At 43.4% G+C, this 19,609-nt stretch overlaps 2 protein-coding genes across 6 annotated transcripts in view; both read right to left on the bottom strand.

Annotated features, from left to right (window-relative positions):
* LOC115648361 (melanocortin-2 receptor accessory protein 2-like) overlaps positions 1–12,587 on the bottom strand; it is a 169,402-nt gene extending 156,815 nt beyond the window's left edge. For 2 of the 5 annotated variants that reach the window (XM_030555854.1, XM_030555855.1), the window contains exons 1-2: positions 12,453–12,587; positions 9,908–10,061 (exon numbers count right to left, since the gene is read on the bottom strand). In XM_030555854.1, the coding sequence (XP_030411714.1) occupies positions 9,908–10,061; positions 12,453–12,527 (229 nt within the window). In that variant the 5' untranslated portion in view covers positions 12,528–12,587. Of the gene's footprint in view, positions 1–5,443; positions 5,569–9,907; positions 10,062–10,337; positions 10,463–11,650; positions 12,328–12,452 lie in introns of those variants that run through there. The other 3 variants (XM_030555856.1, XM_030555857.1, XM_030555859.1) reach the window with 3 other exon arrangements.
* A 2,390-nt stretch (positions 12,588–14,977) lies between these two features.
* On the bottom strand, positions 14,978–18,934 carry RIPPLY2 (ripply transcriptional repressor 2). Its single transcript, XM_030554215.1, has 4 exons — positions 18,815–18,934; positions 18,553–18,628; positions 18,150–18,214; positions 14,978–15,152 (listed from the first exon to the last, which is right to left on the bottom strand). Exons 1-4 carry the CDS (start codon positions 18,889–18,891, stop codon positions 14,987–14,989), a joined length of 384 nt encoding a protein of 127 aa, XP_030410075.1. The 5' UTR covers positions 18,892–18,934; the 3' UTR covers positions 14,978–14,986.
* Positions 18,935–19,609: the final 675 nt, after the last annotated feature.

The following is a 19,609-nucleotide window of genomic DNA, read 5'->3' as shown; positions in this document are numbered from 1 at the left end:
CGCTTCAGCAGACCACCAGTAAGCAAACTTTCAAACTAGGGCCTGATTTCTAGAGGTCCTGCCCATCCATTACTCCAGACCACCTCTGAAAAATCAGGCCCTAGGGTCCATAATAAATTTAAAATTTCCAGTCACTCCCTGCTAAGACATCAAAGCTGTTCAAATACAGATCCTCCCAAGAAACACTGTTCTACTCCTTGTCCTCAAAAACTTAACCATTTTTAGCCCATTCATTTCCAAGATTTACACCTGAAAGATATAGTTTGAGAAAGTATCAGAGGGGTAGCCGTGTTAGTCCGGATTTGTAAAAGCAGCAAAGAATCCTGTGGCACCTTATAGACTAACAGACATTTTGGAACATGAGCTTTCGTGGGTGAATACCCACTTCGTCATATGCATGTAGTGGAAATTTCCAGGGGCAGGTATATATATGCAGGCAAGCTAGAGATAATGAGGTTAGTTCAATCAGGGAGGATGAAGCCCTGTTCTAGCAGTTGAGGTGTTAAAACCAAGGGAGGAGAAACTGGTTTTGTAGTTGGCAAGCCATTCACAGTCTTTGTTTAATCCTGAGCTGATGGTGTCAAATTTGCAGATGAACTGAAGCTCAGCAGTTTCTCTTTGAAGTCTGATCCTGAAGTTTTTTTGTTGCAGGATGGCCACCTTAAGGTCTGCTATAGTGTGGCCAGGGAGGTTGAAGTGTTCTCCTACAGGTTTTTGTATATTCCCATTCTTAATATCTGATTTGTGTCCGTTTATCCTTTTCCATAGCGACTGTCCAATTTGGCCGATGTACATAGCAGAGGGGCATTGCTGGCATATGATGGCATATATTACATTGGTGGACGTGCAGGTGAATGAACCAGTGATGGTATGGCTGATCTAGTTAGGTCCTGTAATGGTGTCGCTGATGTAGATATGTGGGCAGAGTTGGCATCGAGGTTTGTTGCATGGATTGGTTCCTGAGCTAGAGTTATTATGGTGCGGGGTGCAGTTACTGGTGAGAATATGTTTCAGGTTGGCAGGTTGCCTGTGGGCGAGGACTGGCCTGCCACCCAAGGCCTGTGAAAGTGTGAGATCGTTGTCCAGGATGGGTTGTAGATCCCTGATGATGCGTTGGAGGGGTTTTAGTTGGGGACTGTATGTGATGGCCAGTGGAGTCCTGTTGGTTTCTTTCTTGGGTTTGTCTTGCAGTAGGAGGCTTTTGGGTACACGTCTGGCTCTGCTGATCTGTTTCCTTATTTCCTCGTGTGGGTATTGTAGTTTTGAGAATGCTTGGTGGAGATTTTGTAGGTGTTGGTCTCTGTCTAAGGGGTTAGAGCAGATGTGATTGTACCTCAGTGCCTGGCTGTAGACAATGGATCGTGTGATGTGCCCGGGATGGAAGCTGGAGGCATGAAGGTAGGCATAGCGGTTGGTAGGTTTTTGGTATAGGGTGGTGTTAATGTGACCGTCACTTATTTGCACCATGGTGTCCAGGAAGTGGACCTCCCGTGTAGATTGGTCCAGGCTGAGGTTGATGGTAGGGTGGAAGCTGTTGAAATCGTGGTGGAATTTTTCCAGAGTCTCCTTCCCATGGGCCCAGATGATGAAGATGTCATCAATGTAGCGCAGGTAGAGAAGGGGCGTGAGTGGATGAGAGCGGAGTTAGCATTGTTCCAGGTCGGCCATAAAAATATTGGCATATTGTGGGGCCATGCGGGTGCCCATAGCGGTGCCATTGATCTGGAGATACATATTGTCATCAAATTTGAAATAGTTGTGTGTGAGGATAAAGGCACAGAGCTCAGCAGCCAGTTGTGCTGTAGCATCATCAGGGATACTGTTCCTGACAGCTTGTATTCCACCTGTGTGTGGGATGTTCGTGTAGAGAGCCTCTACATCCATGGTGGCTAGGATGGTGTTTTCTGGGAGGTGACCAATGCATTGTAGTTTCCTCAGGAAATCAGTGGTGTCACAGAGATAGCTGGGAGTGCTGATTGCATAGGGTCTGAGTAGAGAGTCCACATATCCAGACAGTCCTTCAGTGAGAGTGCCAATGTCCGAGATGATGGGGCGTCCAGGATTTCCAGGTTTGTGGATCTTGGGTAGTAGATAGAATAACCCTGGTCGGGGCTCTGAGGGTATGTTGATTTGTTTCGGTGTTAGTGTAGGGAGTGTCCTGAGTAGATGTTGCAGTTTCTTAGTGTATTCCTCAGTGGGATCTGAGGGAAGTGGCCTGTAGAATTTGGTGTTGGAGAGTTGTCTGGCGGCCTCTTTTTGGTAGTCAGACCTGTTCATGATGACAACAGCACCTCCTTTATCAGCCTCTTTGATGATAATGTCAGGTTGGTTTCTGAGGCTGTGGATGGCATTGCGTTCTGCACGACTTAGGTTATGAGGCAAGCGATGTTGTTTTTCCACAATTTCTGCCTGTTTTAATAAAGGTGGTATAATTTGTGGTGTAGTTTGAGAAAGTTTAACCCCATCTGAAAATGATCCTTTAGCATAGAAACACCCATGTAACCTTTAAGCCTATAATATAAACCTTAGAATGGAAAGATAAACTAACAAAGAATAGCCAAAGATAGGTCACGCCATACATTTTTAACCTATTCTAGCATATATTGAATAAAAATTGTGATTTGCACATATTATTAATTCAAAGAATGGAGAATATAATCTTAATGGCTCACAACCCAAACAGTAGATATGTTAAAGAGCCCTGCACGGATACAAATTTATATCTGCAGATATAAATCGGAATTTGTGGAACCGCAGGACTCTCCCGGGAACTGCAGCGGTGAAAGGGGCAGAACGTGGGGCTGCCACTCCCAGGAGCCAGCGCCCCATGCCCGCAACTGCTCCAGCATGGCTGTACCACCTCTAGCCCCTACCCACTGGTGCAGGCACCATGCTCACCGGCTGCTGTCCTAGATCATGCTAGTGTGTGCAAGCGATGCGCACGCCTCCAGACAGGCGAGACAGACAGCTGCATGGAAGGGAGGAGGGCAGGGCTGGGGGCGGGGCTAGGGGTGGTACAGCAGCACCAGAGGAGCGGCAGCCCCACGTTCTGCTCCTTTCACTGCTGTGATTCCCAGAAAAGCCCTGAGGTTCCACGAATAGTGTGGATATAATCGCTATCCACACAGGGCTCTACCTATTGTTGTCAAAATCTACCACTGATTCAGTGTGATCATAAGTAAGTCACAAACTTCTGTGGCAGTTTCTCATATCTACAGGGTACATCTACCGTGCCAGTTATACCACCTTTATTAAAACACTGGAATTAAAACTCTGTTGCGTGTTTCACACTGTGCTCCCCATGACGCTGGAGCACATCCACATTAGCAGCTCTTGCAACAGCAAAGACAGCACTGCACTGTAGTAGCTATCACACTGTGCAACTGGCCGCAGGGTGCTTTGGGAAGGGTTTGCAATGCCTTATGGGTAAGGCACAGCATCACATGACACAGGTTTCCCAATCCCATTGTTCCATGGGCATCCTACTACATTCCACTTCAGTTGAAAAGGAGCTGGCAGAGAGGAGAGTGTGTGAGACAGGGAGTGTGTGTGTGTGTATGGAGAGGAGGAGAGAGATAGTGTGTTTTGGGGGACAGAGAGTGTGTCAGCATGCTATCTTGTAAGTTCAGATAGCGGCAAGAAACAACCAGTCCTGAGGCAGGGGGTGGGGGAAACCCCAACATGCCTCCCTCCCTGGGCTCTCTGCACAGCAATCTCTCTCTCTCCGTCTCTCTCTCACACACACACCTGCCTCTGTGTTCAACAGCAGGAGCATACCACATTAATGGTTTGTTTTGTGTCCCGGAGCAGATCAGCACAGCATGCAGCTTCCAGAACTGGTGCTTTGAAAGGGGAGGGGAACATCTCTCCAGAGCAGCTGTGTTCAAAACAATGAGCAGAGTGGCCACTTGAGGCATTATGGAACAGTTCCGGAGGCCAATTACAGCACAGAAAGCAATCAAGTGTCTACACTTGCAATAGAGCGCTGGAGCCTCTGCGCAAATAGCCTTATGACTCTCATCCAAGTGGTTTTTTACACCACTGCAACTGAGGAGTTTCTGTGCACAAAGTGGCTTGGCAGTGTGTACACATCTGCCGTTTGAGGGCAAAAGCTGCTTTACTGTGCAGAAATCTGCCAGTGTAGACAAGCCCACAGAATGAGTATACTTATTTTACAAAGATGCTAAGGTTTAGTTAATTGAGTATGTGTAAAATGACTTGCAATCCTTGGATGGAAGGCTATGTATAAAAGCAAAATATTATAAAGTATTAAGTACACATGCCCATATTACTGGTTCCTAACTTAAATTACATTTCTTCTGCTGTGTGCAAATCAGTGTATGTTAAGGGGGGAAAAGCTCCCTCCCTCAAGTACCAATCATATTACTATTCACAGTGTTTAGTATTTTATACTTTGTTTTGCTTTTACGATCAATTTCAGTGACAATAGGTCAAGAGGTCTGCATACAGTGGATGCTTCTTGCATAAAACAGATATAGAAAAACAGAATGCTGCCTATGGATAGTTTGATAAAATTAAAAATTCAATCAGCATAAGAAAACTGATAAAAGTGAAACGGGTGAACAATGAAACTGCAGAACGTACACTTTGATATTTGCAAGTTTACAAAAGATGATTTTTCTGCTGGATTTGCTAACTACACCATCTTCTATACAGTAGTGAACACTGCATACGAGGAGGACATTTAGTCAGTGAAAACCCAGATTATTAGGACATTATTATTATGAGCTAGATTCGGGTAGGCAACCTATGGCACGTGTGCCGAAGGTGGCATGCGAGCTGATTTTCAGTCGCACTCACAGTGCCCAGGTCCTGGCCACCGGTCCAGGGGGCTCTGCATTTTAATTTAATTTTAAATGAAGCTTCTAAACATTTTGAAACCTTATTTACTTTACATACAAAAACAGTTTAGTTATATATTAAAGACTTCTAGAAAGAGGCCTTCTAAAAAGGTTAAAATGTATTACTGGCACACAAAACCTTAAATTAGAGTGAATAAACGAAGACTCGGCACACAACTTCTGAAAGGCTGCCGACCCCTGAGCTAGATGCTGCTGCTACATTCAGCTTGACAGACTCCTGAAAATACCACTCAGCCCCAAGTTTGCCCCCCACATTCAATTTCATATTTGTCTTACAAGATTCTGCATATGCATGTCCAACTTCCATCTCAATGAGAATCAAACACTAAAGCCCGCCTTTCCTCTCAATCCATCTGAATTGACAATTCCACTACTGTCAACACCGATTCTCAACTTCCCTCCTCCACTGATACCTCTCCCTGCCCCCCTCCACACACACACCTTCCCCAAATCTATTTAGCATTCTTCCTCTTTGGTAGCAAGTCTATGTGCTTTATCCATCCTCTCAAAGCTCTTTGTATTTTTGCCACAGCTACATCGTCATTCTTTTCCTCTCTCACTTCCTATGCTCTTTCCAGGCCTCCATTTCTCTGTGTCCTTCTATCACTCTGTTCTTCATTCTATTTCCTGTCATCACTTATGCTTGGAATGGTCTCTTCTTATGCACGTGAGCCTGATCCAAGGCCTACAGAAAACAAAAGAAAGACCCCCATTCACTTCAGTGGGCTTTGATTAGGCCCATATGATCATACATGAAAAACCCAAAACAGTGTATGAGATATACAGTACTAGTACAAAGTTCTTACGAATCATGGATGTACTTAAGAGATGTGGTTACAGCTTCAGGGACTTTCATAACTTTAAATATTTTATAGTCCTTGAGTACAATATGCTACACAGGTGAAGTGTGCCAAACAAATACAGTAGAACCTCAAAGATCCGAACACCAGAGTTATGGACTTATCAGTCAACCGAACACCACGTGTAGGGCTCCGTGTCTGTCATGGAGGTCGCAGATTCTGTGACTTTCTACAACCTCTGTGACTTCTGCCCCGGCTGCTGTGGCTGATCCCAGGGCTGCCCGAGCTGCTCAGGTGGCCCCAGGGACAGCCACACCGGCCGTTGCTGGAGCGACCCCGCAGCCAACCACACCGACTACTGCTCAGGATCCTCTGGGAAGCTGGCCCCAGGGACTGACAGAGCAGTAGCAGGTGTGGCTGGCCCCAGGAACCACCTGAGCAGCAGTCCCGGGGGCTGCGGGAGCAGCGGTAGGTGAGCAGCCCCAGGGGCAGCCGGAGCAGCCGCTGCTCGGTGGCTCCTGCCCCCCCAAAGCAGCAGCCCCTCTGCATCCTCCCCCAAGCAGCGGCCCCCTGACCCTCCACAGCCGTGCCCCCCCACTCAACTAAGATTTAGTCAGGGGTATGCTGTATAGTAAAAGTCATGGACAGGTCACGGGCTGTGAATTTTTGTTTATTGCCCGTGACCTGTCCATGATTTTTACTAAAAATAGCCATGATTAAATCACTGCCTTAACCATGTGGACATGAAAGTAATCAGGCAGCAGTGGAGACAAAACAAAAACAAAACCAAAACATCAACCCAGCAAACACTGTGCTGCCTCGGGGGCTCAAAGCTTCAGCTGCAGGGGGCCTTGGGGCTTCTAACCCTCGGGAGCACTGTGGGGAGCACTGGGGCTCAGGGCATCAGCCCTGCAGCTCCATTCCTAGCTTCAGCCCCGCAGGGTGCTGGGGCTTCAGCCCTGAGGTGCTGTTCCTGGCTTCAGCCCTATGGGGGGGAGAGGTGAGGGGTGTTAGGGCTTTAGCTGGGGGGGCACTGGTTTCAATCAGCGTTCCCCCATAGCTAAAGCCTGAGACCCAGCATCCCCCCGCTGAAACCAGGAGCAGAGCCATGGGGAGCCCTGGTGTGCCCCCTGCCCCTCGAGGCTGAAACTGGAAGCGGAATAGAGCCTGGGGGCTGAAGCCCCGAACCCCAGCAGCTCGGGAGAAGGGAAGCCAGAATGGGGAAGGATTGTCAGAACAGCAGGAAAGAAAGATTTTGCAGTTGTGTTTTGGATTGACTACAGGAAGAGGTTCTTTCTGGAAGAAGCTTGAGATGCAGAAGATACCATGGTGCTCAAGCTTTCTTTTGACTATACTACCACTATACTTTTGCAAGTATTTCAAAGATCAAGCATGTGGCAGTAAACTGTTCTGTTTTGTTCCAAACCAACTTTTGAATGGCATAAACTCCATTCAGAGTATATCAAAGCTACTCCTTAAAGAGTCAAAAAAGTCAATTTTGTGACAAAGCACTTTTTCTCTTCTTCTCAAGGAAGTAGTGCTTTACCCCAGGACAATTCCACCTCTTCTAGCCCAGAAAGTAAGGGACTACAGGTATTTCTATGAAGGCACTGCTGCCCCACATCACGCTTATGTTAAATGAGTTTATGAAGATTGAGGTCTATAAAGAATTACTGAACTGTCTGCAAACATACACTTTGCCAGTTTTGGAGAAAAATGGTTAGGAAAAGAAATACAAACAACTACGTGCTCAATATGCTATTCTCAACTAATCACTGAGCTGCATACCATCAATCAAATATCCAGAAGAACACTGCTTATACTAAGAGCTTTGGTTTTCACAATACATTTATTTTAAATTACTACGAGGCCAAAGAAAGACGAGGTGCTTTTACTGGAATGTTTGATTTAAGATTCAGTAGAAGTCATTTTAAAAGATTAGTTACCACAGACATCTGCTACAGCTAAATGTAAACAACTGTAATTTGCATTATTATATTGAAGACATAAGGACACAAATATGTGCTTACACACCTGCTTACTTCTCCCTTAGAATATCATGTAAGTCAAAAATAATTTAAAGACAATATTAAAAGTTATTACTAATGCTCCTTCATCTGTTAGTGTTTTTTGAACTCTGACAAGATAAAGATTGTCTGCATGTCAACCTTTTGACTTTCCTACTTTTACCAACTTTTTTATATTGATCTTGTTGTTTCATATTGGTTTTAGTTTGATCCCATGTAAGAAACTGCATTCTGTCATTTTAATATACAAATATATGACAGGACTAAAATATGCTCAGCTCTGTGTGAATGCTTTAGAGGGAAGTAAAGGTGGAGAAAAAGATTTCCATACAAAACACCCACCAAGTGGGGTATTCCAAAGTATAGTGACAAACACTCCAACATTCAAGAGACCAGCTAGCATAGACTGACCTAGGAAGGGACTGGTCTCACCTCACCAGGATGGCTGAGTTGAAAGCAAGCACAAGCTAAATCTTACTAAAACTTTTGTGATGTTGCAACCCATAACGCTTTATGGAAATATGATTATGAATGTATATATGACATAACTGGAATATGTTTTATGCTACATATGCCATGCAACATATCTCTGTAAAGGTTATAATCTATTGAATATATTCATCCTATTTGTATGCATGTATCATTTTTGTATTCGAAGTTATGAATATTGTCTGTATACTTGTTTGATTTTAAGTAGCCTTAGTAAGGCATTTGGTCAGCTTCTTAAGAAAAGAATTTGCAAGTTAAGTGCCCAATCAAAAAACACTTATCAGACAATGGAACCCTGGAAGGCTCCAATCCACATAAGAAGTCTACCTGGGATGTTGAAGGTAGCTTGTGAACAATGGCTGCCACCTGCAAAGTTCTGAGTCATGCATGGACATGTGACTTGCCCATGTGACTCCAAAACTCCAGCTTGCAGCTGAGTTATGCATAGGAGAGAGGAGGGGGTCTCCACCCACAAAGGCAAGTCTATTTATGCCCCTGGGAGACCCCTCCATTTGGTCTTCAGCTGGATCAAGAGATAGCCTCTCCATCCCCAAAGATACCTGAAAGAAACTGGAACAAAGGACAATAACTGCAGGGGTGTGAGTGACTGCTAGACCCAGACTAGGAGGAGGCTAGTCTGTAACAGAAGCTTATTGGAACATCTGTGATGGTGAGATTTCATCTGTAATCATTTTCTTACTGTATTAATATTAGACTTGCGTGTTTTATTTTATTTTGCTTGGTAATTCACTTTATTCTGGCTGTTATTACTTGGAACAACTTAAATCTCCCTTTTGTATTTAATAAAATCACTTTTACTTATTAATTAACCCAGAGTATGTATTAATACCAGGCAGGAGAACAACTGTGCATATCTCTTTGTCAGCGTTATAGAGGGCGAACAATTTATTTATTTATCCTGTATAAGCTTTATACAGGGTAAAATGGATTTATTTGGGGTTTGGACCCCACTGAGAGCTGGGTACCTGAGTGTTGGAGACAGGAACACTTCTTAAGCTGTTTTCAATTAAGCCTACAGTTTTTGGGGGACGTGGTTCAGACCTGGGTCTCTGCCTGTAGCAGACTAGTGTGTCTGGCTCAAACTAGGCAAGGTTCTGAAGTCTCAAGGTGCCAGGGAAAACAGGTTCAGAGGTAGTCTCGGCACACCAGGTGGCAGTCCCAAAGGGGGTTTCTGTGATCCAGCCCGTCACGTTATTGCAAGGGAATATCTGACCACAGCCCGTCAAGAGCCAGGGAGGCTTTATAGTTTCATAAGCTCAAAGCATTCTGATACTGCCGTTCAAGCTGCACACCTCCTCCCAGAAGCTCAGCTACACAACATGCATTAGCTCTGTAAGAAGCAACTTCCAGGGTTCACAATTTGCAAGTCACAGTTGACAACATGAGCATTTACCACGGCTGCAGTTCTAGTTTTGGAGGCACCTTTTTAATGTCTTCCTTTGAGGAAAAAAATCTATAATGGATTTAGGGTTAGTGGGCAGAAGAGGGAATAAGGTAAATGGGTATTCCTGTAATCTGTGCACTAAAAATCAAATTTCACTCCTGACTTACACAATTTAACTTAAACAGAGCTATAGCCACTTATGCCAAAAGTGGATTTGGCCTAAGTTGTAAAACATGCCCAAACTACCAACTTATGAAGGAGAAGAAATACTGTCTATATGTATTTTTTGGGTAAATAACCCACCTCTTATACATATCCAGCAATCATCTTTTTTACTGTGTTTAGCAAGCTCTTGTTCAGTCACTTCAATTAATCGTCCTTTCAATCCAGTTAAGTCTTTTCCACTTTTACTTAGTCGAATCCAATCCATAAGACTTCTGCCTGGTTTTAAAGGGACCTAAAAAGTAAAATATATGCTAACATTGTAAAATACTAAAGGAAAAGTGTGAGACAAAGTGGGTGAGGTAATACCTTTTATTGGAAAAGTGCACATTCAAAAGACTATTTTGTTTTGTTTTTAAAAGAGGGTATAGATAGAGTGATGAAACTCTTGCTTATTTTCTCTACTGCTATTGAGAAGCCCCTGGACCAAAGCGAAACTACTTAGGACAGCTATCTACCCACTTGAAACAAGTGCCATTCTCCACTCTCTCCTTGCCCTTTCAATTCTTACCCTTCAACTGTCCACATTAGCACCCAGTGGGAGGATATTTGCCAACAAACTGGACTGCAGACACCAAATCTTCACTGCAGTAGTGAAGAGTCACACCAGTTTCATTCTGCTGCTGCCTGGGAAGTCTATGAATACCAAAAGAAACAGAGCTAGTCACAGAAAGAAGGGGGTCCTGAATACAATTTAGGGAGAGAGAGTATTACAAACACACCCTTCACATCAGATAGAGGATTCTCCACCAAACTGCGTAGCAGCTAGGAGGCTCAAGAATAGAGGAGGAATAGGTGTATCTATCTCTTCAAGCACCCAAAGAAAACACATCTCTAAGTTCACCGGTCATTGACTGACCAAAAAGAACCAGGGATACCATCCTAGCAGGACCTTCCCTTTCCCAAAAGTTGGAGATGAGGATGGCCTCTCTCCTGGGCATTGATCTTTAACACCTTTAATACTAATCTGTGCCTAGCAGGTTTAAACCAATGATCAAATTTTCAAGCCTTGCATATGGCAAACGAAGTGAAAAAGCACATGAGTGTACAGAAGAGAAGATGAAGAAAAAGGGAGGACTGGAGAATATTGCATAGGAAATTAGAATTTAAATTTGACATGGTCAACATTTTCACACAGCAAATGCCTATAAGTTAGGCTCCTAAATAAATTGAGCCTTATTTTAAAAACGCTGAACACATCCTGCTCCTCTTGAAGGCAACAGGAGCTAAGTGTCCTCTGGGCTTTTGAAAGCCAGGCCCACCGTATTTGGGAACCTAAACAGAAGAGCTTTATTGGATATAAACATCCTCATGCAGAGTTTGAGCTGCAAAATGTGAAGTTAACATCAGCAGAAGAGCTATGCTTTATAAATACTGAGATAACCTAGAAAGTCTAACAAGGAACTGGTAACTGTCCTCTTTCTCTAAAGAGAAATCAGATTATCTGGAACCATATAGGCTGTGCAGATACCTAACCTATGTAGCAATCTGATCTTATCGCTGCCACTCATGTCCTTCCTACTACTTTGCTATTATTAAAGTGTAACAAATTTGAAACAAAAATGCAACAAGCAAGCATAAGCTCTTAAAGCCCGTGAATGCATGTTCTTGAATGTTCAAACAGCACCCAGTACAATGGTTCCACCAATACTTGCCAACTACATAAAATTAAACAAGAAAAAAAGCATTAACGCAACATTAAAGTAAAAAAATTAAGTCATGAAATTCCAGAAGATAATTGTATATAATTTATATAATTTTATTGATAAATACTACATGTAAGTTTAGATTTAATAAAGAAAATTAACAGGAAATAATACATACGGGTTACGGTTAACACTGGAATTGCCATCAGACTGGCGATCTATTTAGTCCTGCATTCTATTGCTGACAGTTGCCAGTACCAGATGCTTCGAAGGAAAGTGCAAGTATCTTCAAATGGGCAATTATAAAATAGTCAGCCCATAGGGTAAGTGTCCTCCTTAGCTTTGGCCATGAAGCACAAGGAGATAGAGCCTTTAACCGTATAAAATTATTAAAAATACAGCAGTGTAATTGTGGACTGCCTTCATTATATATATGATGCCAAATCCTGCTATACTGATGGAATTGATATCTTCTGGCAATTATACCACGTTTCATTAAGCAGAGGTTTTCCTTACTGCACACCCATACGTGCCACTTTCCTTTTGGAAATTCTGGAGCTGTTCTTGCCAGTCCCTGACACTTAACGCTGCACTCCAGCTCTGCCTCAAAGGAACTGATCCGCACTCCGCACGCTGTCCCCACTATACGCAACGCAAGTGAAGCGTGTGAACAGACGAGAGATGCCCGATCCCCAGGGGCTTAGTGTGGGGACGCAGCTGGTTCCGAACACGAGGCAGGGCAGCAACCCGCCCAGGGCTGCCTCCAGGCCCCCGGGGAGACAGCCGCCCCTGCCCACTACTGCGGGCCCGGCTCGGGTCCACACAGCGTCCCGGCGCCGCTTGTCTGCTCCCTGCCCGGCTGCTGTGGGGCCTCCGCGGGCAGAGCCGAGCGACACCCGCCTGCGGCGGCAGCCCCGGAACAGGCAGCGCCCCGCCCCGCCCCCGCCGGGAGAGATGGGGCCAGCCCCCCAGCCCAGTACCTTGCTGCGCCCCCCCGCGGCCGCCCGCTGCTGGGAGCCGGACGCGGGAAAGGCCTGAGCCGGGACGTTCAGCATCCTGCCCCGCTCGGCTCCGCGGTCGCCCGGCGCACGAGCCCCCGTACAGCTCCCAGTCTCGGCCTGGCCGCGCGTGAACTGCGCAAACGCGGGGGGCAGAGCCCGCCCAGCAGCCTGGGGAGCGACCCCGCCTCCTTCCAGAGCCGCGCCCGCCACTCTCAGCCGGGGCGGGGCAGCGCGAAACAGGCCCGCGCGGCGGCCGCAGAGAGGGGCGGGTGCTGCCGTTACTACTCCCCCCCGCCCGCGCGAGACCGTCTCCTCCCCAGCCGCGCTATGCCGTGGGGCACAGCTTCCACGTGCCGCCCCGCTGCGGGTGCTGCGCTGCGGCCCGCTCACCTACACCCCCCCCCCCGCCATTGAATTGTGCCTTGATGCGCCTTTCCGCCGGTCCCCGGATACCTTTTCGTCGGGACACCACTGACTCAGGTGGCCCCGCCCCCGGCTCTTGTAAAACAGCCCCGGAATCGGCTAAAAGTGGCCAAGACCTCCCTTGCACATCTCACTGGAATGCCCGCCCCCCTCCCCTCCCGGTCTCCAAAGAGTATTTTGAGGTTTAATGCAGTACTGTTTATAAAGTGCTTGAAATCCTCAGACTGGAAGTGCCCTATAAGTGTCAAATGTTATTAAAATATTATCACGAGTGAGATGTCATAAGAAAGGGAAGCTTGTATATCCTTGAAGAGGTAGAAGAAAAGAGCTATTTACATTGATCTGGAGGAGAGAGAAAACCTGAGCATGATGCAAAGACATTCTGCCTCGAATCAAATTCTAAGGTCCACAATTAGGCATTGTAACTTTTCAAGTGACCTTGTACTGTATAAAACATAGAACAGTGTGTCTGCTAATAGGCTTGACAGTTTCCCAAACTCTTGAAAGAAAGAAAGTTTAACTAATCACACCCAACTCCCGCACAGAGCTATGCAATCTTGTCTTATAGAATATTCCTTTCCTACATGCTTAGATGAACAATACAGTTGATAATGTTAAGGGATGAGGTATCATCATTGACATCTGAATTAGCATACACTGAAATCAGTGAGGTAGTTCAGATCTCATATTTATTGTTTCAGGTTCTGTTTCAAATTCAGGCAGTCACAGCTAGGTCACAAGTTGAAGGGTTTTGAAATGGAGAGAATGGACCAGTTGTGTAAAAAAAAAAAAAAATTTAATCAAGTGTCTGATTCTGCTATCATTGCACTGTGTTGTACCTTACTCAAGTAATTTCAGGGGGAATACTGGCTGAGCACAGTACTGCTCATGAGTGCAGGTGGCAGACTTGGACCCCAAATGGTTATTTGACTATAAATTACATTAATTTACTGCTGTCTTCACATTTGCAGGAATGTATTACTGTATGTCAGGCCAAATTCTACTTCTAGCTGTAGCAGTGGAACCCTATTAGTCAGTAAGAGCACAATTTTACTCCTTACTTTGTGCTGTTATCTGATATACATGCATGATCAGTAACTATTTTTATACTATATCCAGCAATATAAGCCCATGTATCTGAGAGCATGATTCAGTGCTCAAGCCTAAATTCTGTCCCCAGTTTCATGGTTCTGACTGACAGCGCAATTTGGTTCCTCATGTTTACACTGAAAAAATGTCTTTTTCTTTTAAACTATCTGTTTCCATGCACATGTATGCACTTCATTTCATCAGGGAGTGTATGATCTGAAGTTATGTCTATACTACCCGCCAGATTGGTGGGCAGCAATCAATCCAGTGGGGATTGATTTATCTATTGCATCTAGGCTAGACGCGATAAATCAACCCCCAAGCACTCTCCCATCAACTCCTGTACTCGAGTGCCGCAGGGGAGCGGCAGCAGTCAACTCATCGCGGTGAAGACACCACCGTAAGCCACTCTAAGTACGTCAACTTCAGCTACATTACTCACATAGCTGAAGTTGCATAATGTAGATTGATCCCTCCCCCCATCCCCCAGACCAGGGCTAAGAATATTTGTTCCAGATTAATTACTTGATATGCTTTACTTAAGCTATAAAGAAAACTTTTCATTATGTAGCCACTGTACTGGGCCTGTTTTTCCACACAGTTGCACCATTTTTACACTAGTGAAGTCAATAGAGTCACATGATCATAACACTGGTGTAAAGGAAAGAATAATCAGGCAACTTGTTTTAAAATTGCAATTTGGGAATGTGTCAGTTATGGAGTACAAAATATAGGAGCTAGAACTCTAATATATTAAATGTGCCAGGCTTTGTGAGAATAAGAAATTTAAGAAATTCAAATTTGTTCCTTTTGTCCCCTAAAAGCAAAACCAATCCTTAGACTAGAAAAGGCAGACAAATGTACTATAACATGTACAAAATATTTCAATTTTATTATTAATAACTTACATTCAAATAAATTATCTTTAAAAATACTATGATACATTTTTACATCAAGTTTAAATTAAAAAATTTTAGAGGTGGTATTAGCACTCCATATAGTTAGCAATCAGATTCTATTCCCAAATCTTGCTCCAGTTCAGCATTGTCATCTTCACTATCTGAGTCTTCATAAAAGGAAATTGTGGCTTGAACTGGGAAGTTTTTCAGAAGTGCTTCAGCTTCTCGATATAAGTAATCATAGCACCTTGACTTGGGCCAAAATAGTCTGAAACAAATATACAATGTTGTGTATCTATTATTGTTAGAGATTATCCTTTGTGTTTCTTGTCTGTCAGCCTCAGGGGACAGGAAAGTCTTCCGTGTTTCTAATAGACACCAACTCTTCCCCCCAACCTACACAAGTATCATTTTCTGAGTGACATAACCTTATTCCCAGATTTGGACCTTAGCGTCCAAAATATGGGGGTTAGCATGAAAACCTCCAAGCTTAGTTACCAGCTTGGACCTGGTACCTGCTGCCACCACCCAAAAAATTAGAGTGTTTTGGGGCACTCTGGTCCCCCTGAAAAACCTTCCCTGGGAACCCCAAGACCCAAATCCCTTGAGTCTCACAACAAAGGGAAATAATCCTTTTCCCCTTCCCCCCTCCAGGTGCTCCTGGAGAGATACACAGACACAAGCTCTGTGAAACTACGCAGAGTGATTCCCCCTCTCCGTTCCCAATCCTGGAACAAAAGCACTATCCTCTTCACCCAGAGGAAATGCAAAATCAGGCTAGCAATCCAACACACAGCTCTCCCCTTAATTTCTTCCTCCCACCAATTCCCTGGTGAGTACAGACCCAATTTCCCTGAAGTAAAGAAAAACTCCAACAGGTCTTAAAAGAAAGCTTTATATAAAAAAGAAAGAAAAAATACAAATGCTCTCTCTGTATTAAGATGATACAACACAGGGTCAATTGCTTAAAAGAATATTGAATAAACAGCCTTATTCAAAAAGAATACAAATCAAAGCCCTCCAGCACTTACATTCATGCAAATACCAAAGAAAAGAAACCATAGAACTTACTATCTGATCTCTTTGTCCTTACACTTAGAAACAGAAGACTAGAAAATAGAACTACTTCTCCAAAGCTCAGAGGAAACAGGCAGACAGACAAAAGACTCAGAGACACACTTCCCTCCACCCAAAGTTGAAAAAAATCCGGTTTCCTGATTGGTTCTCTGGTCAGGTGTTTCAGGTGAAAGAGACATTAACCCTTAGCTATCTGTTTATGACAGAGTCAGCACTAGAAAAGTTCTTTTATCTGAAGATCTGATAGGTATTTTGAAATTTAAAATTTGTCAAAAATATAGATCCAATAGAAGCTTCAAATATACTACCGTACAAAATGTAGCATCAAAAACTAACCTGAATCCTGAGATCCATTTCTGTAACTCAGCCTCCATGCTACCTAATTAACTGAAGTTCTGCAATGTGGTCCAAAGGAATTATGTGGATTGCTTTGTTATTAAAGGCTATAGTCTCCTCTCACACCAGTGAGAATCAGGATCAATTTTACTGAAGTTATTGGTGTTACAAAAGGTGTAAATCTGTTGTAAGAAGAGAATCAGGCCCATGGAATTTACCATATAACTCAATAGTTTTAATCTAAAATAAAAAAATTACTAGGTCTGATTTTCCTCTCATACCAGGTTTACACTTGTGTGACTTCACCAACTACAGAGATATTGATTTACACCAGAGTATATCACATGTTGTTTGCAAAGATGGAGAAAAAGGGAATCATATAATTTAAATATCAGTTAAGAGCTATATTGGTTTGCTTTGTATATGGTATATTATTTACAGTGCATTATTATGCATGTACAGTATGTGGACAGTTTTTAATTTTTGAAAATATAACAAAGTTTGTAAACATTTACAATGAAACAGAGTTGAAAGAAAGCATTCAGAGCAAGACTAATTTCTCAAGATGAAACTAAAACCTATATTTTCTTCCCACTTATGGACTACATGCAACTCATATCTGGTACATCTAGTTTTTCAAACTGATCTCACATATTGTGCCCACAGATTATAAACACCAATGATGACAATTAGACTTTTTTCTACCTTATTGGCAGGGACATCCAACTAATATGATTTACACTGTCAACTAATCAAAACAACAAATTGTAAGCAAAAATGGGAGGTGAATTTAAAAGGCAAAGAAATGAGACAAGTTTCCAAAGATAAATGGACACTAACCACTTTGTCACTAGCACCATTTAATATATTTCCCTGTGCAATGATTCATAACACTGGTTACATATCATCCATAAACAGCAACAAATTAAAGATATAAGAGGAGGTTTATTTACTTATTCAAAAATACTTTCTAAGTCAGTTGTAAATAAATTATACTAGGCTACATCTTGCTTCAGAACATCATATCTTTTTCACTCAAATAGTATCACATTTCCTTTTCCCTTTTAGTGTGTAAAGCAACAATCCTGCAGAGACTCTCACACACGCTTGCATGCAAGTAGTCCCACTGAGGTCAATATAATTACTCAAGTGTGTACAGTATCAGGGTGTAAGTTTGTGAGCACTTTGTGTCCTACCTAAAATATTAATTTGTGCAATTTCATGCCACCTTCCTAAATCACCTGGATACCATAATTACTAGCTCTCATTACATGCAACAGATCGATCCCTTACAGCTTCAGCTATAGTAATCTTCTTTACTTCCTGACCTGAGCTGTCAGTGGTGTGTGCTATCAAACAGCTATCAAGTTCCACCTCGGGGATGGGTGAGGAGAGTTCTGTTTGAAAAGTGTAAAATGCCTTTGGACCCTCTGGAATAAAAGCAGCTTTATAAATGCAAGATATTATTACTATGATAGTTTTTAACATTTATTTTGGTAGGCCACAATCCAGCAAAGCACTTAAGCACCTGCATACCTTTAAACATTCGAGTACTTTCATTGATATCAATAGGACTACTCACACTGTTTAAAAGTAAGCAGGTACTTAAGTGCTTTGCTGGACAGGGGCTATAATGTGCAACACATTTCTGGAAAAGGTTGCTGTACTCTTTGCTCAACTGGTTTCTGTCTGATGTACATCCATCCAGCCAATGTACATACAACCACAGATACATTTGGTGATATGAGTGGAGACTAAAGGCCATAAAATCTGCTTCAGAATTATGACAGCTGTAAAACTAATTATCAGGAGGGTTACTAGAGAGCCTGTTATTCCTTGAATAGCAACTTACCTAACTGGATGTGTATATTGGGTAAGTTTTCCTGAAGCTTCTGTCATCCCATATGGACTATACAGCTAGGAATTAAAAAAAGAGACAACTTACTCCACAGGTATTAAATATAATCTGGCAAACTGTACAGGTTAATTTACTATAGTATTCAACATTCTTGGTTTATTAAACTACACATTGCCATTTAAACTCAGAAATGCCCTTCACTACTGCTGCACAGATTATGTTCCAAACAGACCTTGTTTGGGAGATTGATAGTTTGTTGCTTTGGGGGGGTTTAATTATTTTTTTTTTAAGTCACAGACCTGCAGGGTACCCTGAACGTGTCAAATGGAAGAAAACCTGCTTGGTCCTCTCCATCTCCCTGCCAGGACAGTATTATTGGCAGATTTGAGACACTTACCACACTTTGATTTCTTCTCAGCTGTCTCTCTGCATCTCTTTGGGTAGGGATCCAAGGCCTCCAGAATTCCCCGGCCCTGCAGAATCAAGGAAACAGCCTGTTAAGTAGAGATGAACACTCACCTAACCCTAGACTGGCTGCTCAGTTTCCACAGCGCGATGGGTGGAAGAGGCATGGGGAAACCAAGCTCTGATCACAAGTGCAATTGATCTGCTAGAAGGAAGGCGCAGTGGGTTCGCTGAGCTGGAGGAAGTGCGGATACCCGTGTTGTCCTTTGGAGCATCTCCGGGAGCTAAACCTCTGAAGTGAAGGGCAGCAGCGGATGTATGCGCTCTCCATGCTCCGCCGCTACAGCACGGGATCCGGACGAGGGAGTGGTGCTGCTTTGCCGATGATGATCCTGAAGTAGATCAGTTCTCCCGCTAGCCCGAGGCTGAGGGGCTTTTATAGTCCTCGGCTAATGACTATTTACGAGTCCACCCCCTCCCTTTCATTTGTTAGTCAGATAAACAAAAAGGCTACGCGTGAAGGCGCATCAGGGTAAACAAGGAGCGTGGACGCGTGCAAGTCCCAAATGGCCCAGGGAGAGATTTGGCAAGTCAGTGTTAATCACACTTCAACAGACACGGCTGCTCTCATGAAAAAAAAACAAAACACGCTTCTGGGCTGTGAAATGGCGAGTGTGGGAAAGACTAAGTGACTCTCCCAGTTTCGAGTACTTTTTGCAATAATGGTTGGTGTCGACAAGCACTGAAGCACTATCCTAGCTGCTACCACTGAGGGGAATAAAATACCCACCACTTCTGGTGCAAAAATACTTGTATGCTTGACTAGGATCTAGTCCATGCTGCCTCAGCAAAAATAAAGGAACATAAAATGAAAAAGGAGGCCTTTAAAATTGTATTTATTTATTCCCTTCATAAGAAAACATACTTAGAAATTATATCAAATGCTATCTCTTCTACAAGTCTCTGATATATAAAATATTTCACCTGTCATGATTTGATTTACTTTATGTATTAATTTATTTTTATTAACAGCTATCCCTTTCAAAGCA

Source organism: Gopherus evgoodei, chromosome 3 (assembly GCF_007399415.2).
Source record: "Gopherus evgoodei ecotype Sinaloan lineage chromosome 3, rGopEvg1_v1.p, whole genome shotgun sequence".
NCBI classification, from domain to species: Eukaryota; Metazoa; Chordata; order Testudines; family Testudinidae; genus Gopherus; species Gopherus evgoodei.
The sequence above is the reverse complement of the archived record's forward strand: the minus strand, read 5'-3'. Positions and strand labels throughout refer to the sequence as shown.

Coding starts and splice junctions, on each gene's coding strand:
- RIPPLY2 (XM_030554215.1), bottom strand. CDS start 18,891: ATGGAGAGCGCATACATCCGCTGCTGCCCTTCACTTCAGAGGTTTAGC. Junction 18,629..18,814: donor TGCTCCAAAGGACAACACGG/GTATCCGCACTT, acceptor TTGATTCTGCAG/GGCCGGGGAATTCTGGAGGC. Junction 15,153..18,149: donor CAATATACACATCCAGTTAG/GTAAGTTGCTAT, acceptor TATTTGTTTCAG/ACTATTTTGGCCCAAGTCAA.